This window comes from Mesoplodon mirus (assembly GCF_964341445.2).
Source record: "Mesoplodon mirus genome assembly, chromosome: 16".
NCBI lineage: Eukaryota > Metazoa > Chordata > Mammalia > Artiodactyla > Ziphiidae > Mesoplodon > Mesoplodon mirus.
The window spans coordinates 8,442,485-8,469,603 of record NC_138992.1 but is presented as its reverse complement, the minus strand read 5'-3'; the positions used below and the strand labels follow the sequence as shown (position 1 = coordinate 8,469,603).

General features: G+C 39.2%; 1 protein-coding gene across 14 annotated transcripts in view; it reads left to right on the top strand.

Moving 5' to 3' along the window:
- PHF20L1 (PHD finger protein 20 like 1) overlaps positions 1 to 27,119 on the top strand; it is a gene marked incomplete at its 3' end in the record, with an annotated part of 79,657 nt that overhangs the window by 42,489 nt on the left and 10,049 nt on the right. For 13 of the 14 annotated variants that reach the window (XM_082600952.1, XM_082600957.1, XM_082600950.1 and 10 more), the window contains 6 exons: positions 2,477 to 2,533; positions 3,796 to 3,903; positions 19,001 to 19,165; positions 22,906 to 23,087; positions 24,081 to 24,180; positions 25,561 to 25,756. In XM_082600952.1, coding sequence (XP_082457078.1) covers positions 2,477 to 2,533; positions 3,796 to 3,903; positions 19,001 to 19,165; positions 22,906 to 23,087; positions 24,081 to 24,180; positions 25,561 to 25,756 — 808 coding nt within the window. The remainder of the gene's footprint in view (positions 1 to 2,476; positions 2,534 to 3,795; positions 3,904 to 19,000; positions 19,166 to 22,905; positions 23,088 to 24,080; positions 24,181 to 25,560; positions 25,757 to 27,119) is intronic. The other variant, XM_082600946.1, reaches the window with a different exon arrangement.

The window sequence follows — 27,119 nt, the reverse complement described above, 5'->3', positions numbered from 1 at the left end:
TAATCTCCCTCCACCCCACAGCAGATGTTCATGGCTTGTACAGAGCCTGGGGTTTCCACGGAGAGTCTCAGGGATAGCCTCCTTTTTTGTCAGGAGAATCAGATATTTAGCACACTGCCGAAACCTCCACATTACTGCGCCTTGCAGGATGTGAAAGCAGGCATGGCTCAGAGATCTGTAGCTCTTGCTTTAATCTAAACAGCTCCATTCGTTTTTTTATTGTGTTTTTCATTTGGCGGTGGGGGGGGGGTTGTATTATGTATTGGAATATTATGTAATATTTTGTTTGACGAAAATGTTCTGTTGATAAAATTTAGTGTAAAAATCACTATTCTGTAATATCCATGTACTTTGATTCCCAAATTCTAGTGCATGGTGAAATAAGAAATAAGGTCAATGTAGAGAACGTCTCATAAAATGAAATTGATTCTTTTGTAGAATTCTTGAATAGATCTATTTTTTTTTTCTATTTGGGCATGGGTGTTTTTAAAAGTCCTGCCATTACTGCATATAGGAATATTTATTTTAATATCCTTAATTGTGTAAAATGTTGACAAGCCTTTCTCATTTCCCCAATTTTACTTTCAAAATTTTATCAGTTAAGAAATATAAAGGTTTGGGACCCACCAGAACATGTGAAAACAATCTAGAACTGGTTCTTCTGAAAGCACTCTTCTAGTTACTGAATCTGTTCTGCTGTGCTGACCTGTGTTCCGGAGCTGAGGTTCAGGACCATTTTATTTGTCTTCCAAGTACCTGAGGATCCCACACATTCCAGTCAGGAAAGGCAGCCCTGTAAGGCAGTTCCTTCCATTTGAATCACCCCAGGGGATTCTGGCCTTGCTCCACCTTTCACTCTGGCGATTCAGTGCTCCTGGGGATTAGGGAGGGACCTACAAGGCAATAATCATGATCAAGGGCTGCTTCTGGTATAGCTCTACTATCACAGAGGATTTAGAAAGCAAATCTCTTACTGTTTCTGTTGTAAGTGCCTTGTCATTTTCAAGAAAATTGTATCAAATTTGTGGAATTTTTATGGTATTAATTGTTAGTAAACAGTAATTAGTAAATGGAAGTGAGGCATTTGTTCAACAGTTTTGATAATAAGGAAGTTTAATTGTATTTCTCTTTGCTCTGATGTCCTTTTCATTTTTTTGTCATAAGAAATCTTTTTGTCATGGAGGTTATCAATATTTTTACTTAATTTGAAACTTAATTATTAGAGCCTTATTAGCATTTAATTCAAGTTGAATGGTATTTTTAGATTTTTATTGTGTTTTATTTAAATTATGTAAATTATTTGCAGTAAGATGAATAGAGTGCTAGCTTTTTTGATACTGTACTGCAGTGATTTAAAAATCAAAGAACTCATAACTGGTGATATTAAAATATAATTTAATAGATTGAAATTGTATTTTAAATGCACTAGAGTATTTTTCTTAGATTAACCCTAGACACACATAAGATATTAGCATTGGCAGCGGTTGAATATGAGTTGAGAAGCTTGGTTAAGTGTGTCTGTGTCAGCAGCACAGTTCATGAGGTGCACTATTGGTTTAAAAATATATTTTGGACTATTAGATAATAAGACCTAAGTGCCACTAAGGTTGAATATTTTGTATGTGATAATAAACCTTTATATCTTACGTTTGGATAAAGACCAAAATAATTTATAGAATAATTCTGTTTTGGCTTTTATCGTTACCTAATAACACATTCATGATGGAGTTCAAAGGTACAAGTTTGTTTAGGCAACAGAGGTTAAATATTAGTTTAAAAATTTTATGCAGATTGTTGAAAACCAGTATAATTTAATGTGAAATTTAATATTTCATTTGGATGACTGGAAAAGCATTTTGTCATAATTGTCACAGGAGCAGAAATGTTACGTGGACCTACCACTGGAGTGCATTTCAACGTGGATTGCCAAAGGCTGTGATGCCGGAGTTGATCTTAACTGATTGCCTAGTGCATTTATCCTAACATTTTTTATGTTCAGACCCATATTTATGCTATTTCTAGAACTGATGTAGTCTCAAATTATTACCCCACCATAAAGGAGAAATTGAAAAAAAACACTTAGTAGTTATCAGACACTAAGCATTTCATCAGTACACATTTTGACTCACCTTATACTGATAACAACAGGAGGTAGATGCTCTCAGTCCTATTTAGCAGATAAGGAAACTGAAGCACTGAGAGATTAAATGATTTACTCGAGGCTGTGAACTAATAAATGGTGGAACTAGGAATCTAATCTGAGTAGTCTGAGGGAACAAAAATCATTCTTAATTTATTATTCCTTTGAAGTAAGAAATCCCACTTCTTTGTTACTAGGTCAGGCAATAAAATAATGTAGACCTTTAGGGGAAAAGAGTCTTAGGTAGAGTTTTGTGAGCAATTGTAATTTAAAACATTGTCCCATACTTTTAACCCTTTCTGACTAAACTTACATATTTTTCCCCTAAACCTGCAGGAATATCGAAAACAGAAAAAAAAGTGAAATTGGAAGAAAAAAGCTCAACTACATTTGGTATGAACAGAAAGTAATCTTTAAGCAAAAGGCTATAGATGGCTTGGCAGTGGGAGGACATAGTCTGTTCCTTACTTTTTACCTGTTAGTGCTCCTTTAGGTGTAAGTGATCATCTGTTTTAGTGTTTATTAGTGTTATTCGGCTCCAAATATGTGATTTCTTAAATACATATCTTGCAGTAGTATGTGTATTTTTTGTCAAGGGAGCCTAAGGCTTTCTCTGAGAACTTGATGTCTCTGAACATCTTTAAAACTATGACTGTTTAAAAATAAGCTACCATTTAATATTGTTGAAACTTACAGAATGGATGGTAAATTAAAATAGCCATTTTTCAGCCTTTTTAAAAAAAATTTACTTTATAAAAAGTTACTGAGTTTTCTGCTGTCTTTTCTGTCTTCTGTGCTATAATGACTAAAAGTTTTTCTGCTATCTTTTCTGTCTTCTGTGCTATAATGACTAAAAGTTTTAGAATAATGGATAATAGTCTTAAGTATTCTACAGATTAGCTACCTGGAGCTTGAGTTACTGAAAGTTGGTTTAATAATGGTTGATAAGTTATGGGCTAAACCTTTCTGAGTTGGAACAATAGTTGAATATATGTGATGAATTAATTTTAAATAAAATACTCTAGGAAACTGTTTTAACATCTGTTCATTTTCTTTAAAGTGCATATGATTGGGAAAAAGGAGTATTTTAAAATTTGGGGACAAAATTTAGTTTAATGAAATAAGTTTTTTTTCTTTGTGCTTTTTATTTTCATTCTTGTATACACTGGGAAAGTATTGAAAGACTGAAGGAATTATTTGTGGAAATGATCTAGTTTTTTTGTTCTTCCAAAGGAAAAAAAGTTCAAGTTTTTTTGTTTTTTATTTTTTAAGCTTCTAGTATATTTTCTCATTAAATTTTGTGTGGAAATGCTGAGTCTCCTCAGTCAGGTCTTTCTTAAGTTATGGAGTTTATTTCTTGCCACATCAGGAAACTGAGTTATATTACTCATTTAAAGATTTTAACTACTGTCTGTGTTAACTTTAAGGTGTCAGGAGTTGGGATTTCTCAACACTGCTAATGAAGATCCCCTCTTATAGCCCAATAAGCTAATCAGGAGTTCCAGACTCATGACAGGAACAGTTTAATTGAATCCATCCACTCTGGGCAGGTGACTGGAATAGCTGATTAAAAAATAAATGCTGCTTTTAGGTTAACCACAGAGGAACAACTCAGGATCAGTCATGTTACTAACTTACTCACTTTGGTCATTTAGGTAAGAGAAAAGAAAAGGATAAAGAAAGAAAAGAGAAGAGGGACAAAGATCACTACAAACCAAAGCAGAAGAAGAAGAAGAAAAAGAAAAAGAAATCTAAGCAGCATGGTAAGTCCAGTCTTCCCTCAGTATCTGGTTGGTGGGGAGGGGGATTGGTTCCAGGACCCCCAGCGGATACCAAAATCCACTGATGCCCAAGTTTCTTATATCAAATGGCATGGTATATTCAGCCCTTCATACCTGTGGTTCCATATCCTTGGAAATTGAAAATTGATCCGCAGTTGGTTAAATCCCTAGTCGCAGAACTTGTGGATGCAGAGTGCTGACTGTATGCTAAAATGGTGATTCCCATTTTTTTTTTTTTTTTTTTTTTTGCGGTACACGGGCCTCTCACTGTTGTGGCCTCTCCCATTGCGGAGCACAGGCTCCAGACGTGCAGGCTCAGCAGCTGTGGCTCACAGGCCTAGCCTCTCCGCGGCATGTGGCATCTTCCCGGACCGGGGCATGAACCCGTGTCCCCTGCATCGGCAGGCAGATTCTCTACCACTGCGCCACCAGGGAAGCCCGGTGATTCCCATTTTTAAAAATTCTAAGATGCTTTCAACTGTCCTTTTCTACCAAAATTATGGTAGGACAATATTCCCACGTTCTTGACAGCTGAGAAGTTCCTGTAGTAGCTTTCCCTTGTCTTGCTAATTTTGAAAATATGCAGCTCTGTTTTACTACAGTCTGTAAGTTAAGTGGTTTATAAATTAATCCCTGCAACTGATAGAATCTTTCATTGCCAGCGTTGTGGTGGACTGGATACCCTGACCAAGTACCCTTCTGTGTACTGAAGGAGTTATTCTCAATCTAGAATCTTACAGTCCCTTGAATTAGCTTTCAAAAATGAGGGAAAATATTTTTAGAAAAACCTGGAAAAAACCAAATTATTTTTCTATCAATAGCCTGTCTCTAAAGGATGTCCTTTTAGATAGTCATTAAAGCAAAAATCATTCCTGGAGGTAAGAGGTTACCATATAATGAGAAAGGTTCAGTTCACTTTATGTCTTTCTAGACATACAATTTCTAAATTTCATCACTGAGTAACATCCTCATATCTTTCTTAGTAATTAATAAATTAACAAAACTCAAAAGTATCTGTAAGGGTACTAAGAAAGTTGGCAGCTGCACAGTTGATCTAACAGACCTGTTCAGGACACTGGACTCAGCCGCTGCAGAGTAGACAGTTTTATCAAACAGACACAAACATTTATTAAAATTGACCATGGGATGCAGCTTCAAGCAAACCTCAACACATTTTAAAGATATTATAGTTAACTAAAAATCAGTATTGAAAAGACAAAAAGTCCCATCTGTTTAGAAATCAAGCAAAATATTTTTATGTAATTTATGGATGAAAGCACAGTACCAAAGGGAAGGTAAGATGTTAAGAACCTGACAGGTGATGAAAATGTTATATATGTGTCAAAACTTGAGAATGTAATTAAAATGGCACTTTGAAGAAGAATATCAATTGGTGTACATGCTTATATTAGAAAAGAAGGCTGAAAGTCAGCTAAGTCTCGAGCTTAAGAAGTTAGAAAAGAATAAGTCCAAAAAAAGTAGAAGTGAATATGAATAATAAACATATGAGCAGAAATTAATAAACTAAAAAGACATGCTAGGAAGAAATGAAAAGTGCCAAAATTAATTTTTTTGTAAAAAACAAATAAGATCAACAAACCTCCGCGAAGGCTGTTAAGAAAAAAAAGACAAAATGTACAAATAAACGATATTAAGAATAAAGAGAACATAACTACAGATGCTCCAGACATAAAAATAAGATAATGTAAACAACTTTATGCCAGTGAACTTGAGAGGTTATTTGAAGGTATGGGCAATTGCCAGAAACCAAACTTATTCAGGAAGGTAGAAACCTGAATAGTCTTCAAACCTTGAAAGAAATTTAATCAGCATTTTAAAATCTTTTCACAAAGAAAGACATCCAGGTCCACCAAGTTTTGCTGTCAAGTTCTACCAAGCATTAAAGAAGCAGATTATTCCAAACTTACATAAATCATTTTAGAATGTAGAAAAAGAGGGCGCACTCCTGTAGTGGGATGAATCGTGTCCCCCGCAAGTAGGTGTCCAACTCCTGACCCCCATACCTGTGAATGTGACTGCATTCGGGAATAGGATCTTCGCTGATATGATTAAGATTGAGGTCATCTGGGTTTTGGAGTGGACCCTAAAGCCAATGACTGGTGTCTTATAAGAGAAAGGAGAGGGGGATTTGAGACACAGGGGAGAAGCCTGTGCAAACACATAGGAAGTGATTGGAGTGATGCAGTTCCAAGCCAAGGAGCTTGAGCCACCAAAAGCTGCAAGAGGCAAGCAAGAATTTGCCCCTAGAGACTTCAGAGGGAGATGGCCCTGCTGAGACCTAATTGGACTTCTGGCCCCCAAAACTGAGAGAGAATAAATTTCTATTGTTTCAGTCCACCAAATTTGTGGTAATTTGTTGGGGCAGCCCTAGGAAACTAATACAACTCCAAATTCACTTTAGATGATTTAAGAAGCTTTGCTCTCAAAATCAGAAGAGAACGTATGGGAAAGGACAATCACAGGCTGTTCTTATTTATGGACAAAGATGCGAAATTCATAAATAAATGTTCTGGAATTAAATCTAGCAGTATATTTAAAAGTATGACCGCATAGCTTTGGAATGCAGAGTTGGTTTGACATTAGAAAATCAATGAAATTCACCACAGTAACATTACAGTTTTGATAAATGTAGAAAAACCATTTGATACATCCATGTGTACTTATGTTTGAAAAAAAAACTATGAATAGCAGATTATAAAACTTCATTTAGAAACGTAAAGAAGGCCTAAACAAATGGGAGATAATTCATGTTCATGGGGTTGTAGATTCGCTATTGATGTCACTTCAAATAAATCTATAGGTTCATTGCTGATTCTAAAACTTAATATGGAAGAGTAAAGAGCCAAAGATAATACAGTCACTCTTGAAGAAGAATAAGGAGAAGAATTACTGTTCAGTTATAGTTATTACAGCAGTGAGGTATTTTGAAAGAATAGATTTATTAAGAACAGGATAATCCAAAGCAGATTCATACATATTTCAAAACTTGGTTTATTCAAAGCTGGCATCTTAGTTTAACAGGTAAGGTAAGGGGTTAACTTTTCAGTAATTGGTATTAGAACAATTTATAATCCATATGGTGAAGAAGAATGAAACTGGACTCCACCTTACACCGTACACAAAAATCAATTCCAGGTTGATTAAAGACTTAGTATGTGAAAGACAAAACTATAGAACTTCGAAAGTATAGGAAAACACCTTTATGAACTTTGGGCAGATATTTCTAAACAAAAAATGCTAACCCAAAACAAAAAGGTTGAAAATGTGACTAGACTGAAATGAACTTTTGTTCATCACAAGCATTATAAAGAGAGTGAAAACACAGTACAAACCATAAGAAGATACTGGCAATGCAAATACCTGACAAAGCATTAGTATTCAAAATGTATTTCAAATCCTTACAGATCAAAAAGGAAAAGAAAACCCAGTATGAAAATGGACAAAAGGTTTCAACAGGTATTTCACAGAAGTGGAAACCTGAAAATGATAAAATGATTATATAATACAGTGCTCACTCTTATGAGAAGCTGCATAATGCAGTTTTCAGAACCTGGTGAAATCTATTTCCTATCTGCCACATGGGCAGAAATTACAAGGTGGATGATGTCAGATGTTGCCGAGGAGATGGAGACAGCTGTACAACTGCTATGGAAAAGCAGTGATGCTTTTCTGATGACAGTAGAGTTGACGATGTGCTTACCACATGACCTCAGATTCCTAACTAAACTCACACCGTAGGTACATCAGGAGACATATATAAGAATGTTCACAGCAGCACTGGCATTGGCCCAGGTGTCCACCTGTCCATTCAGTGGACTCTGTAACACTATGTAAATAAATGGATTATACCCACTGGAATCTCATCAACAAAATGGTTAAGCTAAAAATCAAGTCACTGAATTGGTTCAAGATGGCAGAGTAGAAGGATGTGCTCTCACTCCCTCTTGCGAGAGCACCGGAGTCACAACTAACTGCTGAACAGTCATTGACAGGAAGACACTGGAACTCACCAGAAAAGATACCCTACATCCAAAGACAAAGGAGAAGCCACAATGAGACGGTAGGAGGGGCGCAATCACAATAAACTCAAATCCCATAACTGCTGGGTGGGTAACTCACAGACTGGAGAACACTTATACCACAGAAGTCCACCCACCGGAGTAAAGGTTCTGAGCCCCACATTAGGCTTCCCAACCTGGGGGTCTGGCAACAGGAGGAAGAATTCCTAGAGATCAGACTTTGAAAGCTAGTAGGATTTGATTGCAGGACTTCAACAGGACTGGGGGAAACAGAGACTCCACTCTTGGAGGGCACACACAAAGTAGTGTGCACATCGGGACCCAGAGGAAGGAGCAGTGACCCCATAGGTGACTGAACCAGACTTACCTGCTAGTGTTGGAGGGTCTCCTGCAGAGGTGGGGGGTGGCTGTATCTCACCGTGAGGACAAGGACACTAGCAGCAGAAGTTCTAGGAAGTACTCCTTGGTGTGACTCCTCACAGAGTCCGCCATTAGCCCCATCAAAGAGCCTGGGTAGGTTCCAGTGTTGGGTCACCTCAGGCCAAACAACGAACAGGGAGGGAACAGAGCCCCATCCATCAGCAGACAAGCAGATTAAAGTTTTACAGAGCTCTGCCCACCAGAGCAACAGCCAGCTCTACCCACCACCAGTCCCTCCCATCAGGAAACTTGCACAAACCTCTTAGATAGCCTCATCCACCAGAGGGCAGACAGCAGAAGCAAGAAGAACTACAATCCTGCAGCCTGTGGAACAAAAACCACATTCACAGAAAGATAGACAAGATGAAAAGGAAGAGGGCTATGTACCAGATGAAGGAACAAGATAAAACCCTAGAGAAACAACTATGTGAAGTGGAGATAGGCAACCTTCCAGAAAAAGAATTCAGAATAATGATAACGAAGATGATCCAGGACCTCGGAAAAAGAATAGAGGCAAAGAGTGAGAAGATGCAAGAAATGTTTAACAAAGACTTAGAAGAATTAAAGAACAAACAAACAGAGATGAACAATACAATAACTGAAATGAAAAATTCACTAGAAGGAATCAGTAGCAGAATAACTGAGGCAGAAGAATGGATAAGTGACCTGGAAGACAGAATGGTGAAATTCACTGCTGCAGAACCGAATAAAGAAAAAAGAATGAAAAGAAATGAAGACAGTCTAAGAGACCTCTGGGACAGCATTAAACACAACAACATTCGCATTATAGGGGTCCCAGAAGGAGAAGAGAGAGAGAAAGGACCCGAGAAAATATTTGAAGAGATTATAGTTGAAAACTTCCCTAACATGGGAAAGGAAATAGCCACCCAAGTCCAGGAAGCGCAGAGAGTCCCATACAGAATAAACCCAAGGAGAAACACAGTAATCAAATAGGCAAAAATTAAAGACAAAGAAAAATTATTGAAAGCAGCAAGGGAAAAACAACAAATAACATACAAGGGAACTCCCATAAGGTTAACAGCTGATTTCTCAGCAGAAACTCTACAAGCCAGAAGGGAGTGAGTGGCATGACATATTTAAAGTGATGAAAGGGAAGAACCTACAACCAAGATTACTCTACCTGGCAAGAATCTCGTTCAGATTCGATGGAGAAATCAAAAGCTTTACAGACAAGCAAAAGCCAAGAGAATTCAGCACTACCAAACCAGCTCTACAACAAATGCTAAAGGAACTTCTCTAAGTGGGAAACGAGAAGAAAAGAAATACAAACACAAACTCAAAACAATTAAGAAAATGGTAATAGGAACATGCATATCAATAATTACCTTAAACATGAATGGGTTAAATGCTCCAACCAAAAGACACAGGCTCGCTGAATGGATACAAAAACAAGACCCATATATATGCTGTCTAAAGAGACCCACTTCAGGCCTAGGGACATACAGACTGAAAGTGAGGGAATGGAAAAAGATACTCCATGCAAATGGAAGTCAAAAGAAAGCTGGAGTAGCAGTACTCCTATCAGATAAAATAGACTTTAAAATAAAGAATGTTACAAGAGACAAGGAAGGACACTACATCTTGATCAAGGGATCAATCCAAGGAGATGATATAACAATTATAAATATATATGAACCGAACATAGGAGCACCTCAATACATAAGGCAACTGCTAACAGCTATAAAAGAGGAAATCGACAGTAACATAATAATAGTGGGGGACTTTAACACCTCACTTACACCAATGGACAGATCATCCAAGCAGAAAATTAACAAGGAAACACAAGCTTTAAATGACACAATAGACCAGATAGATTTAATTGATATTTATAGGACATTCCATCCAAAAACAGCAGATTACACTTTCTTCTCAAGTGTACACGGAACATTCTCCAGGGTAGATCACATCTTGGATCACAAATCAAGTTTCAGTAAATTTAAGAAAGTTGAAATCATATCAAGCATCTTTTCTGACCACAACACTATGAGATTATAAATCAATTACAGGGAAAAAAATGTAAAAACAATGAACACACGGAGGCTAAACAATACATTAGTAAATAACCAAGAGATCACTGAAGAAATCAAAGAGGAAATCAAAAAATACCTAGAGACAAATGACAATGAAAACACAACGGTCTAAAACCTATGGGATGCAGCAAAAGCCGTTCTAAGAGGAAAGTTTATAGCATTACAAGCCTACCTCAAGAAACAAGAAAAATCTCAAATAAACAATCTAACCTTACACCTAAGGAACTAGAGAAAGAAGAGCAAACAAAACCCAAAGTTAGCAGAAGGGAAGAAATCATAAAGATCAGAGCAGAAATAAGTGAAGTAGAAACAAAAGAGTAGCAAAGATCAATAAAAATAAAAGCTTGTTCTTCAAGAAGATAAACAAAATTGATAAACCATTAGCCAGACTCATCAAGAAAAAGAGGGAGAAGACTCAAATCAATAAAATCAGAATGGAAAAGAAGTTACAACAGGCACCACAGAAATACAAAGCATCCTAAGAGACTACTACAAGCAACCCTATGCCAATAAAATGGACAACCTGGAAGAAATGGACAAATTCTTAGAAAGGTATAACCTTTCAAGAGTGAACCAGGAAGAAATAGAAAATATGAACAGACCAATTGCAAGTAATGAAATTGAAACTGTGATTAAAAATCTTACATCAAACAAAAGTCCAGGACCAGATGGCTTCACAGGCGAATTCTATCAAACATTTAGAGAAGAGCTAACACCCATCCTTCTCAAACTGTTCCAAAAAAATGCAGAGGAAGGAACACTCCCAAACTCATTCTATGAGGCCACCATCACCCTGATACCAAAACCAGACAAAGGTACTACAAAAAAAGAAAATTACCAGTATCACTGATGAATACAGATGCAAAAATCCTCAACAAAATACTAGCAAACAGAATCCAACACATTAAAAGGGTCATACACCATGATGAAGTGGGATTCATCCCAGGGATGCAAGGATTCTTCAATATATGCAAATCAATCAGTGTGATACACCATATTAATATATTGAAGAATTAAAAACCATATGATCATCTCAATAGATGGAGAAAAAGCTTTTGACAAAATCCAACAACCTTCTATGATAAAACCTCTCCAGAAAGTGGGCATAGAGGGAACCTACCTCAACATAATAAAGGCCATATACGACAGACCCACAGCAAACATCATTCTCAATGGTGGAAAACTGAAAGCATTTCCTCTAAGATCAGGAACAAGACAAGGATGTCCACTCTCACCACTATTATTCTACATAGTTTTGGAAGTCCTAGCCACAGCAGTCAGAGAAGGAAAAGAAATAAAAGCAATACAAACTGGAAAAGAAGAAGTAATCTGTCACTGTTTGCAGATGACATGATACTATACATAGAGAATCCTAAAGATGCCACCAGAAAACTACTAGAGCTAATCAATGAATTTGGTAAAGTTGCAGGATACCAAATTAATGCACAGAAATCTCTTGCATTCCTATACACTAATGATGAAAAATCTGAAAGAGAAATTAAGGAAACACTCCCATTTACCATTGCAGCAAAAAGAATAAAATACCTAGGAATAAAGCTACCTATGTTGACAAAAGACCTGTATGCAGAAAACTATAAGACACTGATGAAAGAAATTAAAGATGACACCAACAGATGGAGAGATATACCACGTTCCTGGCCTGGAAGAATCCATATTGTGAAAATGACTCTACTACCCAAAGCAATCTACAGATTCAGTGCAATTCCTATCTAGTTACCAATGGCACTTTTTACAGAACCAGAACAAAAAAGTCTTAAAATTTGTATGGAGACACAGAAGATCCTGAATAACCAAAGCAGTCTTGAGGGGAAAAAAACGGAGCTGGAGGAATCAGACTCCCTGGCTTCAGACTATACTACAAAGCTACAGTAATCAAGACAATACGGTACTGGCACAAAAACAGAAAAATAGATCGATGGAACAGGATAGAAAACCCAGAGATAAACCCACACACATATGGTCACCTTGTCTTTGATAAAGGAGGCAAGAATGTACAATGGAGAAAAGACAGTCTCTTCAGTAAGTGGTTCTGGGAAAACTGGACAGCTACATGTAAAAGAATGAAATTAGAACACTCCGTAACACCATACACAAAAATAAACTCAAAATGGATTAGAGACTTAAATGTAAGACTGGACACTACAAAGCTCTTAGAGGAAAACATAGGAAGAACACTCTTTGACATAAATCATAGCAAGATCTTTTTTGATCCACCTCCTAGAGTAATGGAAATAAAATCAGAAATAAACAAATGGGACCTAATGAAACTTAAAAGCTTTTGCAAAGCAAAGGACACTATAAACAAGATGAAAAGGCAGTCCTCAGAATGGGAGAAAATATTTGCAAACGAAGCAACTGACAAAGGATTAATCTCCAAAATGCACAAGTTGCTCATGCAGCTCAAAATCAAAAAAACAACCCAATCCAATAATGGGCAGACGAGATAAACAAACATTTCTCCAAAGAAGATATACAGATTTCCAACAAACACATGAAAGGATGCTCAACATCACTAATCATTAGAGAAATGCAAATCAAAACTACAATGAGGTATCACCTCACACCAGTCAGAATGGCCATCATCAAAAAATCTAGAAACAATAAATGCTGGACAGGGTGTGGAGAAAAGGGAACCCTCTTGCACTGTTGGTGGGAATGTAAGTTGATACAGCCACTATGGAGAACAGTATGGAGGTTCCTTATAAAACTAAAAATAGAATTAACATATGAACCAGTAATCCCACTACTGGGCGTATACCCAGGGAAAACCGTAATTCAAAAAGACACATACACCCCCAATGTTCATTGCAGCACTATTTACAATAGCCAGGTCATGGAAGCAACTGAAATGCCCATCGACAGACAAATGGATAAAGAAGATGTGGTACATATACACAATGGAGTGTTAGCCATAAAAAGGAATGAAATTGGGTCATTTGTAGAGACGTGGATGGATCTAGAGACTGTCATACAGAGTGAAGTAAGAAAGAGAAAAACAAATATCGTATATTAACGCATACATGTGGAACTTAGAAAAATGGTACAGATGAACCAGTTTGCAGGGCAGAAATAGAGACACAGATGTAGAGAACAAACGTATGGACACCAGGGGGGAAAGCGGTGGGGTGGTGGTGGTGGGATGAATTGGGAGATTGGGATTGACATGTATACACTAATATGTATAAAATGGATAACTAAGAAGAATAAATAAATAAAAATCAAGTCACTGAAGAAAACATGTACAGTAATATGATTTCATTTATGTAAAGATCAAAAATTTGTAAAACTGTTAAGTATATTTTTTAGAGATTCAAATCTATGTAGCAAAAGCATGAAGGAAAGCAAGAGAATGATGAATAGAAATTTAGGATAGTGATTACCTCTGAGGTGGACAAAGGAAATTTATTAGTTCAAATTGGAAAGTGGTACAAAGGAAGCTTCAAAACTGACAATGATATCCTCTTAAATTTTATGATGAGTACCTAAGTCTTTTGTAGTATTTATGTGCTTTATGTCATACCCATTTTTTCCCCATATTCATCAAACACTTAAAAAAAAAACAGTTTTAAAAACTGTAAAGCCAACGAGGTAATTTCAGGGTTGGTAGTCACTTTTGGTAAATTCTTCAGATTTTAACTCTCTCTATAGGCCAAAAATAATATCTAATCTTGCCACAGGATATGAAGTTTCTACATTTTCTAACTCTAAAGCTACCAAAGTAAATTTAAAGATATGGGATCAAAATGGGATTGAAAAACTTGAAACCACTTCCCAGAGAGTATCTTGAACATCTCTGGACACTTCTGTGTCTGCACTGGTCCTCAGCCTTTCTCCTCCACCCCACCCCTTCACAGATAGCTCTATGGAATCCATACTAGAGAGAACCTAACGTTAGGAGGCTCTGGAGCTCTGTAGGAAGCCATGAACCACAGATTCCCTTGTTTAGTGACTACCCTCCCGTGATTATGTATCAGAATGCAGAAATGACAAGCTTCACACTGCAGACCAGACTGCCAGATGAACTCCCAGCTGAGCAGAGGCTGAGGGGATTTGGCTGCCTTGGGTATTCCAACAGAGACACCGAGGCGTGAGGGCAGGAAGGGCCAAGCTTTTTAAGTCACCTTACGTTGCATCGGCAAACAGGTCTCTTCCAGTACTACAGCAGCAGATGCAGAATCCTGTGTACCAAAACACCTGTGAAAGTGGGGAAAAGATAACAGGGAGGGGCTGACAAAGAACAAAGTAAGAAGTGGGCCGTACCTGGTAGCAAAGTGAGGGGTACTTATGAGAATGCAGGAAGTGGTAACTTGAAAGAAAGGAGAGTGATTAGGATTAATAAGTCTTAGAGAAAAAAGTGCAGAGAAAATTTGCACCTCAGAATTGTAACCCACCATTACCTATGGTAACCCTATTTATAAAGAGCCATTAAAAAAATAAACCTTTAAAAAATGTTTTAAAATTAGATTTATAAATGAAAATCTTAACTTTGAAAGTAGAGTCCTGGTAACGATGTACAGAAGCATTGCTCTTCGTACACAGCAGGTGTTGGGTCGAGTAATCACCAACATCTTTGCAATTAGTTATTACATTTGAGGAGAATTTTTTCTGGGCTATTTACATTTATCTTGGAAATGACACTTTTCCCCAGATGATTAAATTTGAAGAGTGTTCTTTAAACTGGAAATAGGGGATTTTAAGTAACTTTGAAATTTCAAAGACATCTTAATTTTAAAGAATTCACATTATTACTACGTGAGGTTCCTAATAGAATATGTATTTTAGTCTGCAATTACTGCCATTAAGGAGTTTAAAAAAATCTTTCTTTTCATCACTCAGTGTGATTTTGCATAGCCTGCTGGTGCTTATTATGTACCAAACACTAAGCATTTTACATATACTAGTTCATTTAATCCCCACATTAACCTTTTACGGCGGGGCCTGTTATCCCCAGTTTATAAACAGTTAACTAAAACAGATGAAGAGAGTTGTCCAAGCTCACATGGCTAGTAAGTAGAGAAAAGCAGATTGAAACCCAGGCAGTCTGGCTTCTGAGTCTTAATTTTAACTTTAACCATCATGCTGTGTTGTTAATCTTACCTTCTGTGTCTTAAAGATTGTTTACTAGGCTGTGTATCCTTCCCTCCTTGTGTTTGTTGGCATACTAAGTCAGCAGTTATCTGTTTAAATGAAGTTATGGAAAGTAGTAATTGAGTTATGTAGTTCTTTATAATTATCCCATTCAAGAGTGGGTTGACATGTTTCAATTACCAGAATTAGTTTACATAATATAAAACTAACATTGTGTTCAATCTGTGTGAGAAATTGCCATGTTGGATTCTATTTAAGAGTGACATCTTTGCCAGTCTTTAACTTTGTTATTTTGAGCAAATCTCATCATCTCTTTGTCTTTCATGTATCTGTAAATATGAGAAAACTGAAGGCATACAGAGGTTTAAAAGAACTAGAATGAGAAATGCAAAGAGAATTCAAAGTATTGTATAGTAAAAACAAAGATTCCCTTCCAGGCACTTGTAAGCAAGCGTATATGTTAAGACCGGTAAAAAGCATGCATAAATATCTGCTAGGAAAGATACGATGTGTTTTGTGTGTGGTAAAAGCAGAAGAAAATAAATTCTATTTAGAGAAGCTTTATGTAGAAGATTACATTGCTCTAACCCTGAAACATAGCAGTAGACTTTTATTCATAATAGCCCGAGGGCATGGGAGTGGGGAATACAGGAGGGGTGTAGAATGCTAAGAAATTTTGTTCAGTTGCTAATATAATGTAAAGAGATTAAATGTCAGCCGTGTTTTATTTTTAACACCAAATTGAGATTTTTACCATTTTTATACTCAGCCAGTACTTCTGCTTTCACTTTTGCTGAGAGGGCATTATAGCATGTCATGGATGAAAGGGCAGCTTTTGAGAGCTGAGTGTGTGGGTTCAAATCCTGATTGCAACACTTAGAGCTTGGGTGACCTTTGGCAAGTTATTTAAATTCTATAAACCTCAGTTTCCTCACTTGTAAAAGGGTAATGATAGTTTCTACTATGTAGGTTTATTGTTAGGATGCCTTAAGATGATTCTGAAGTATCGATACTTAACCCAGTGCCTGGCTAGCGTTTAATCAGGGCCCTTCACATTTCCATGCCTGTGCTTGAGTAACATGGTGCTGGCAGCTCTGCAGTCTCTGGGAGGCTATGAGCGAAGGCTCCGTAGGCTGACGGCAGCAGCATCCTCTGGGAGTGGCCCCACTGCTGAATGACGCAGGCGTGAGGCCCAGGAAGTGGTTTGAACAAGCTTTCCAGCGTGTGTACACGTTAAATGTTGAAACCCACTAGTGGTGCTTTTTGTTGGAGAGTAAGGCTTCTGTAGTCAGGCTGTCTGGGCTCAAATGTTGGATTTGCCATTGATAGCTGTGTATCCTCGGGCAGCTTAACTTTTTCTGCCTCTGTGTTTTCATTTGTAAAACAGCACTAGCAGTTGAGGCTCCCTTACTGGATAGCTGTGAGGACTGCGCGTTAGTCCCCATAAAGCACTTAGAGTCCGGTTTGGCGCCTAGAGAGCTCTTGGCAGCCGTGAGCTCTGCTGTGATATTTACGAGGACCACTGTATTAGCTTCCCACTGCTGCTGCCGCAACTGCATACCAGCGACTTAAAAACGCACATTGATTACCTTAAGGTTCTGAAGGTCGGAAGTCCAAAATGCCTCTCACTGGGCTAAAGTCAGGGTGTCAGGACTGCACTCCTTCCTGGAGGCTCTAGGGGAGAATCCGTTTTCTTGCCTTTTCCAGACTCCAGAGGCTGCCAGGTGTCCTGGCCCTTGTCCCACTCACATCTTCAAAGCCAGCAGTGGGGGCTCGAGTCTTTTCTTACTTTACATCACTCTGGCACTGACTCTTTTGCCCCCTCTTTTACTTTTAGGGACCCTCGTGTTGATATTAGGCCAACCCAGATAAGTCAGGATAATGTCTTATTTTAAGGTCAGCTGATTTCCAGCCTGGTTCTATCAGCAACCTTAATTCCCCTTTGCCATGTAACCCAGCCTATTCACAAGTCCGGGGATTAGGCTGTGGACATGTTAGGGGACCATTATTCTGCTTCCCACACTACCAGCTTCTGATGGATGATACTCAGTGCACACCAGCATTGGACTACTCTTCTCTTGTAAACTTGCTTTTCCACTCTCTACCTTTCTTCAGCTTTTTCTACCTCTTATTTGTTCCCTAATCTGCATCAGTTTACATCCTTTGCCTCATACTCAGTTGAGGAAATAGAAGCCACCAGATGAGCACTTGCTCATCTCTTATCCACCACATCTACATACTTACCTGAGTATATCAATCTTCTCCTTTGCCTCTACTAAAATGAAGAGACTGTCTGTCTTTCTCTTCTTAAAATCCTGGCATTTCTCACTGCCTGCCTCCCCACCCCCGGATTTTTAGATTTATATGGACAATGTGTAGGATCTCCCATCTTTAAAAAGCCCTCCTCTGAATCCGCATTTCTCCTCTGATTTCTCCACCTCCCATTTACACTTCAGCTCCATCTCAGAATGCCAGTTTCAACACCTAGTTATTCAAGCAGAAACCTGGAAATCGCCCTTGAAGGTAGCATCTCAGTCTTCCATCTCCAGTCCACAGGTCACTGCATCTGCCTCTCAGATGTCACCTCAGCTGCCTCCCAGCCCAGGCCGCTGCCTCTGAACTGTGTCCCCGCCACTACTTGCGCTCCCTGGACTCCTTCCTCCATTCCACAGCTGAAAAATGGAACCGGATGTGTGTCACATCTTGCTTCCCCTTACAAACTTTGACTTTCTGTTGCTTTCAGGATAAAACTTAAAAACAAAAAAACTTTAACCTGATCTGGCTGGTGTCACTCTAGCCTCGTTGCTCATCTCCCTCACTCAGTGTGCTCCAACCGCGGTCTTGTAGTTTGTCAGATGTGCCAGGTATTCTGCTTTGTGGCCTCCCCACGTGCCTAGACTTATACCCTCTCCTGTCTTTGCTTCCCCACCCCACTCTGCTTATCCATCTTCATGACTCATTCTAAGTTGAGGAAGACAGAGCTAGTTTCTTTCAGGACCATTTAATTTAGTTCAGAGGTTTTCTGCTGAAGAATTTATTGATCGAATTATCACCATAATAATGGACATGCTAGACATCACGAGAACCTCTTTTTTTAAAAAAAAAAAGGTTAATTTCCATCTTGCACATCTTACTGTAGACATAGCTGTGACTGTAATGAAGAGGAAATGTAGCTATAATCCTTTTTCACTTCTGGACCACTTAATAAGAGTTTATGGGTACCAGTTAGAACATGGTGCTCCCTGCTATGTATATACTGCCTGGGGTGTATTTCCCAGGTGTTCTTGCCTAACCTAGTTCATCAGATGCATAATGATCTAGCTGTTCATGGATGAGAAGAGAAAGTGGTGGCCTGATTACGTATGTATCGTAAAACATGACTTTCTCGTTATTTGTATAGTGACTCTTCCTGATTACTTGACACCTTATTAATGTTTCTCTATGTATCTTATGTTGCAGACTATTCAGACTATGAAGACAGTCCCCTAGAATGTTTGGAAAGGTGCTCCTCTCCACTAACTCGATCTTCCGGGAGTTCTCTGGCTCTACGCAGCATGTTTACGGAGAAAAATGCAACATATCAGTACCCAAGGGCAATTTTGTCAGTTGATCTTAGTGGTGAAAGTATGTGTAACCATGTAATGCTTAACACAAGTCTTAAGATTCTTAAATGTGGAACCGAAAATAAAACATACTTTAATGAGGCCTATCTGAGCAGGGCACACAATTTAAAAAGTTATTCCATGAACTAATATGAAAATCTCAACATGAGAAATTTGAGCTACTTTTTAATTTATATAAAGTAAAATTGGCATTTATACTTACCCGTAGGACAGGTAGTAAGGAAACAATTAGTGTCTACTCTGTACTGGTCTTCTGCAGGTGTTTTTACATGTATTTTCATATTCTTCACTACCAGCTTATAAAGTAGATATTGTTACCCACACTGCATAAACAAGCAGAGGCTTATAGGTTAAGTAACTTATGGGGCTAGTTAGCATTAGAATTAAAACTCAAACCAAGGTCTGTCTTAACTCCTAAGGTAATGCTTTTTCTGCCAAATATTTATCATAGTCTTAAAAATGCACTTTGAATTCCTGATCACAGATAGGTCTGTAACCAAAAGTCTGGAAATGTGGTCAGATCAGTGATTTGAACACATTCAGGTATTAAGCACGTAGACAGAAGGCCGTGTTAGGTGGTGACACAAGCCCTGGAGTTGGAATCTCTAAGGTTTTCCTGTAGGTCCAGACCTGACAGTGGAAGGTGTTGAGGACTCGGACCTGCCAGTGTTCGAAGCAATGGGAAGAGGAACTCTCCCAACTGCAGATATTGATGGCTTGAGACCAGAGCTCTAGCACAGTAGGAACCAGAGTCAAGGAATGAAGAGTGAGGGATGGGGGTTCATCCTACGTAAAATCCCAGAGATATTTATGGGGAATGCCCTGTCTTTTCCTTAAGTGCCCTACGTAGCAGATGCCAGGTCATGTGTTTTCTCTGGCACTGTTACTGCCTATTCTCTTCCAGGCCTAACTCCCCTCTAGCTCACTGTGGAGAAAAGCATATTCTTCCCTTTCCCCTAAAATAAGCACATAGCACTTTTGAGATGTTTTAATCTCAAATCTAAAAAAAAAATAAAATTGGGGGGGATTAGGAAAAAGTTCTATCCCCTTATCTAACAAATACAAGTCCCCTTTTCCCTTTTGGGCCAGTGGTTCTTAACCTCAGGTGTACATTAGATTCATTGGTGTGATGCTAAAATATATGATACCAGGTCCTTCAGCGGAGCACAAATCTGGGATTTCTCGGAGGGTGGGTCCTGGCAAGACAGCCCCAGTAGCCGGGGTTGAAAATCACATAACACCCATACTGTGAGCCATCAAGGTCTCAAAATTGCCTTTTTATACAGAGTGATGGAGAGTGGGAGATAATATCTGGATGACCGGTGTTGCTGGAACTAGAACACTTGAGAGAGAGAGAGGGCTGGGAAGTGTGTCATGACTGTGTACCCTCAGTCCCACTGTCTTTCCCCTGCCCTTCACGTGTTCAAGCGTTGAGCTCTGAGAAGAAAACTGGAGAGGTTCTCAAATGTTACTGTGCATCAGAACCACCTGGAGAGCTTCTTAAAACACAGTTCTGGGTCTTACCCATAGTATTTCTGACTTCTGACAAGTTCCCAGGTGATGCTGATGTGGAAGCCACACTTTGAGAATACTGTCTGGGGAAACAGCAATGTTAGTTCAAGGGGCAGCAGTTACAAGAGAACAGTGTTCTGTGGCCACTCAGTTGGAGCTGTTGTCCAGGTGGCCATTTCAGTGTGAGAACTTGTACTTGCTTTTCTTATTTAACTTTCAACCCAGTGGCCCATTTACTTAGCCTCCAGAATTCAGCCAAACACTGCTTTGTTGTATGCGAGTTAGTTGAACTGGATTTTCTGGCCAATATTTTAAATTTGCCTTCTAGCACCCTAAAGCCTGGCTGTTTTGGCCATACAAGCCTGTGTGAGATATACACTAATTCCTTTCAATGGTAGTAGTTTTTACATTAAATTCATTGCTAACCCTGTTATGATTGCCATTCACTGAACACCACATACGTGCTGCAGCAGTGTTGGAAACTGTTCATCCATGTTCTAGTCTGCCATTTTGAAACATGAACTTGTATTCAAGAAAGCCCGAGAGAAAGTACAAATTTTGGATTTAAGTTAGCAAGATTATGAATAAATGAACTTTATTCTTCAGGTTCTCGAAACTACCCATATTGTTAATATTAGAAAGATTTTATAATATCTAATTGATTTACTTCTGGTTCCTTGAATGTTCTTTTGTATTGCTGTACCATTGTCTCATTTCTACTGACCTTACTCTCTCCAAGATGTCCTAAGATCCCAAAGAGAAGAAAACATTTATTTTTCTAGAAAACATTAACCTTTTATAAATCAGAAACAAAACATTCAAAAACATTGAGTCAGGGAAAAAATAAGCACGATTAGAAGCTGATAAGGAAAACACTAAGTCATATGAAATATTTAAAATATAAATTGCATGAATTATTTAGTTTGAATTCAGGCAACTTCCACCTGGTCTGATTAAGTCTGAAAATTTTTTCTCTCTATAACGACTCCCTCCTTCCCTCTTCCAGAAACATTCTGGAGTGGCTATCATATGTATCGGGCTTCATCCTAAGCACTGACTACAGAGCATTCAACAATGCAGTGGACTCTTGCTTGCTCTCATGGGCTCTTGACATTCTAGAAAGGGGAGATGAAAGCAGCAGGTGAAGGAATGGTTGAGAACGTGACTGCAGGTTAGGGTGGTGAGGTAGGGAGGAGCCAGCTCTGCTTTCTGTTCTGAGGAGCAGCCTCCGTTCCAGGAGCCTGTGAGCAGTGGTGAGGTCTTGTGTCACGTGCCATGTGATGACTCAGTTTCCCCAACAGTTCTCCACCCACACTCCGGCAAACCTGTAGTGTCCTGTCATCATTTCTTTCCCTTTGTCATGATTAAACATTTCCTTATATTTGCCTTGATTTTTTTTTTCCTCAGTAGCCTGAGCTAAATGATAGCCTTTGACTCAACGCTGTTATAAGTACAACCTAAAGCCTAGGATTTAAACAGGGTTGTATATAGTGGTCATCAATATAACCTAACTTCTAGGGTATACTTATTTATTTTTTTAAAGATTTTTATCAAAATGAAACTTAAAACATTTTAAAATTCGTTAGGGAACTCATAAGCCCAGTTTAAGAAATGCTGAAACCGTTAAGAGAGCACAGGTTGTAGAGTCGGGCAGTTCTGGTGTGCAGTCGGCTTTACCACTGGCTGGCTGCATTACCAAGCAAGTCATGTCATATTTAAAGTGCTTCGGATGGTACCTGGTGTATATTAAGTACAGTTGTAGTCAATGATACTGTTACTGTTAAGAATCACAGTATTGTTGTTAGGACCCCAGGCAAGCTCCTTCTACCTCTCTGAAGTGCTGTGTAGCTGTATGGTGCAAATAATGAACCCTGTTCTTTTTACAAGCCATTGTGAGGATCAGAAGGGATGTTTGTGAAAGCATTTGAGAACTGCAAATTCTAATTGTTAATATCAACCTTAGCCCTAACCTCTGTAAGCACCTGGACTAAGGGATACTTTCTGAGTTACTTGTAATGGTGTTAACGTTAAGATGTAAAACAATCATAGTTGCCTAAGCTTCAAAGATCATTTGTTTTTTTGCCTACAGACAAATACTGTATTCCCATTCATCTGCCCTCCCTTTCTAAATACTTAATAGCTTATAATCACTTCCCATAGTGCCTTTCTTTCTAGAAAATGACGTAAAAATGAAAAAAAATGCTGAGTATGCTTTTATGTATATTCTAGACTTATCGGATGTGGATTTCCTAGATGATTCTTCAACGGAGAGTTTGCTCCTAAGTGGGGATGAGTACAATCAGGACTTTGATTCAACCAATTTTGAGGAATCTCAAGATGAAGATGATGCGCTTAATGAAATTGTGCGATGCATTTGTGAAATGGACGAGGAGAACGGCTTCATGATTCAGGTGACCTGTCTTCCCTTCGGCACTGAATGAGGTAGTTCAGGTGCTCAGCACGTTCGTGGGGCACCTGTGTTCTCTTTTTCCTCACCGTCCTTTTGAAGATGGAGGCTTCTAGCTTAGTATCAAGTTTAAAGTACCAGTTGTAATGATTGGCAGATCTCTTCTCCAGATGAAGTAGACTGTTTTCTTATATGAGGATCTCTCTCTGGGGTGTTTATTATGAGGTCTTCTAGCTGAAATTCTTTTCAAGAGCCATTAAGGTGGCTAAGCGTCCACACTGAAGGGTAGACCATAGCAGTTCTTTTCCTGCTGGTCTGGATCCTGTTGTTTAATAATTTATGTTATATAGTCACCCTTCAAAGGGTAGAAAAGTTTCCACAATATTGAAGATTAAAGGAAAGCTTTGTTGCAAAGATTACCATTACAAATAACCTCTCCCTGTAGAAAAAGTATCTTTAAGAAAAAAGGAAAGCATAACCCATATTTTGTGGTTACATTTGGAAGATTCGGAGATGTTAGTTATAGAAATGAAGAAAAAGTAATCATCTCTTTCCCCCTTTTCAGTGGTTTTCTCAACAAGGGAACTACAAATTTATAGGTTCACCACACAGGTAGTACTTTAAGAGGTTGTTACCTAACGCACTGCTACAAAGTCGCCTTTTTTTTTTTTTTAACTTCTGCACTTCAATAAGCTATCTTTAAGAGTTCTAAGGATGTGTGAAATAGATGGGAGAAATAATCTTATGCCTTTTTTATGATTAAACCAGTTTATCAAAGCACATTTTAATGGGTGCAGCGAGAGGAAGTGCTTGAAATAGCTGACTGTTTCAGAAGTGAAATTGCTCGTAAGTCATCACTTGCTTTTGTTACGTGGATTGAGAATTGAACTGGTGGCAGCTGCTGCAGCCGCTGCCGCAGCAAGACTCAGCCAGCTAGTTGAAGAGAAGGGGGTCTGTCTGGATTTCTAGCGAGTGAAGCACGGTTGTTTCCCGGCAGTGTGAAGAGTGCCTGTGCTGGCAGCATAGCGTGTGCATGGGGCTGCTGGAGGAGAGCATCCCGGAGCAGTACCTCTGCTACATCTGCCGGGACCCTCCAGGTAAGCTTCGCTCCCTGTGCTCGTCGCACGGTGTCTGGATGTCCTGTTACGTACAGGTTCCATTGTACGTCAGCTGTCTGAGACACCACGACTTCTGTGTCAGCTAGACTCCGCTTCCGCGTTAAAATTTAAAACTGGTTCTCACTGTTTGTTATAGTTTCAGTTTCCATATTAATTATGTAGGCAAAAGCATTAGCATAAATTCCTCAGCATAATTAACCACCTTACTGGGAGGAGAGGGTTGTGGCTTTCACCTGAAAAGAACTAGCTCCTTAATCTACTCCTGTGTATTGATTTCTAAATAGATTAGCATACGGCTATTTGAACGGACTCAGAGTCTGAACTCATGCTCCTCCTGACATGGTTTTGAATGAGTGTCTGATAGTGCTGCAAATGAACCTAACGTTAGAGCAGGAGGGATGTCCCGTTATCACGCCCAACCGCTTTAGTTTACTGATGAGGCAGCTAGGGCACAGAATGTCGCATGCCTCGTGCACAAGGGTGGTGCTAGACTGGCCGCACCGAGAGGAAGACCTGTGCCTTTGGGCTCCCTGTCCACTAGGTGCCTTCCTCCACGCAGAGGCTCTCCGAGCAGCAGCGTCTGCATATCGTGTGCACTTCCATCTCCGAGGCAGAACCCATCTAGACATCTCAAATGAAAGGCTGCTGCCTTGTTCTGTCTGTCAGAAATAATAATAATAATAATAACATTAAGAAGCAGGAGAGTTATCCAAACCTACATGAAGGTAGGCATTTGTTCATTCATTCATTCAGCAGCATTTATCGGATGCTTTCTATTTGCCAAAATCTGTGGTGAGAGGTGAGGTGATTGATTCTAACCACGCCTTCCTCTCTCACAGTATAGTAGGGGACACAGACATAGAAGCAACTAATTGTAATAGGAAATAATTACTATCGGTGGTGAAGATATAGGATTATATTGGATTCTGTGAGCTCTTAGATGTGAGGGAGGGGTCCTTAGTTAACTAGAACTCTTTGTTTCGCCCAGTTCAAAACAAATGTTAGTGAGAGAAACAGGTGCCCCTGTCTAATTTCTATCGAGCCCTTTTGGCCTTTTTAGAAAACAGATGACAGAGACATAAAAAATGGAAAGCAACACACTCAAGGTTCCTCTGCAGGTGTGACCTGCCACTGACCACATCCTTCATGGAGTTTGTCCTGCTTACCAGGCAGGACATCTGAAGGTGGGAGGAGCTCTCACAGTGCCAACTCCTCGAAGCACTGTCCGACTTGTCTTTTGAATTTGTTCTTAGTCCTAGAGCTCGCCTTGTTTACTGAGTGATGTTAATCGGGTAGCAGTTGAAGGGAAATCTGAATAAGTGGAATCCTTTGTCACTTTAATGTCAACTTTTTCTACAGGTCAGAGATGGAGCGCAAAATATCGTTATGATAAGGATTGGTTGAATAATGGGAGAATGTGCGGCTTATCATTTTTAAAAGAAAACTACTCTCATCTCAATGCCAAAAAGATAGTTTCCACACACCACCTGCTTGCTGATGTCTATGGTGTTACGGAAGTCCTGCATGGGTTACAGCTGAAGATCGGAATCCTAAAGTAAGTGAAGGGCGCCGAAGGGAGGGGCACACTTTAGTGTGAATTTTAACTTAAACTAAATCGGTTGGCTTTTTGCAGGTTCAGGTTAGCAGCTTGGAAGACAGAATAGATATTTGAACAAATTTTAACTTTAGAAAAAAGGAAAGGTTAGTAACTTTTTGGGTGAATAGCTCCTTCATGCCTATTGTCCTGGAATAGAGAAGCGTGGGTGAATAACAACGGCGTCTAGTATTTCAGCAAATGTTAGTCCCGTCACACTGTTTTGTGGGCTCACCTCGTGCACAAAAGTACAGTTGCTGTGGTGAACCCTTTGGTGTGTGTCCTCCTTCAGGAATGCTGTCCCGATGAAATAGATGCAAAGGTATATTTTTAAATTACCTTAAGATTGGCTTTGAAGGGAGCCAACAGGTCACGTAATCCATTCGTCTCCTGTGCACCAAATATGTTTTAGTCATCCCGGGCAATTTCTCCTTAAAAGCAAAACAAAACAAAAACAGAAAAAACACTGAGCCTCCATACGTATCAGAATGTTCTTGAAGTCCTTGTTTTTAGTTCTTCCTAATACCGCCCTAGGATTTCTCTTTAAAAGTATACATATTTTATATAGAAGAGGGTGATTCACTGGTTCTTCACAAGATTTTCTTTATTTTGACTCACTTGCCTGGGCCGGGAACGTGCCCCTTCCCTTCCTTCCATCTCCGTCCCGCCCCTCCCACAGTGGCGAGGCCCACTGAGTACTCTGTCCCTGTGGTTCCTTACCGTCCCCGTCTCTCTCCTCACCAAGACTGTCTGAGCGGGCTGTTCTTCTTACGTGAACAGTTGCCGTACCTTGTAAGTTCCCGGTGGCTCCAGTCTTGTGTTCTTTCAGTTCATCCTTCATACTGTTGCCAGTGTGATCTAGTGAAAGATAAAGAGGAGTTTGTCTCTTTGGAGCTTAATATACCATCGTGTCTTCCCAGTGCCCAGTGAGAAGAGTGCAGGCTTGTTCAGCATGCACTCTGAATCCTTCCACGATGCGTATTCTCTCTTGTCATTTTGTTGTCATGTGTTCCCTCTCCTAATTTTTCCCCCAAATGTTCCAGCTATACCAAACCATAATCGCTGAATGAAGCATGCTTTTTCATAGCTCCAGGCCTTTACTCAGAGCCAGAATAACCTTTTACCATTAGTCCTTCTAGCAAATGCTTTTTCACGATTACCTTCCCAACTAGAGCTGATCGCATCCTTGGCAGACTCCATGCGTTTCAGGCACTTTGGTGCACCTTGTTTATGTCTGCCTCCCCTTACTAAGCCATGGGTTCCTTGAAGGTAGGGCTTGTGTCTTATTCATCATTTTATTCCTAGAGGTTAGTGGAGGGATAAG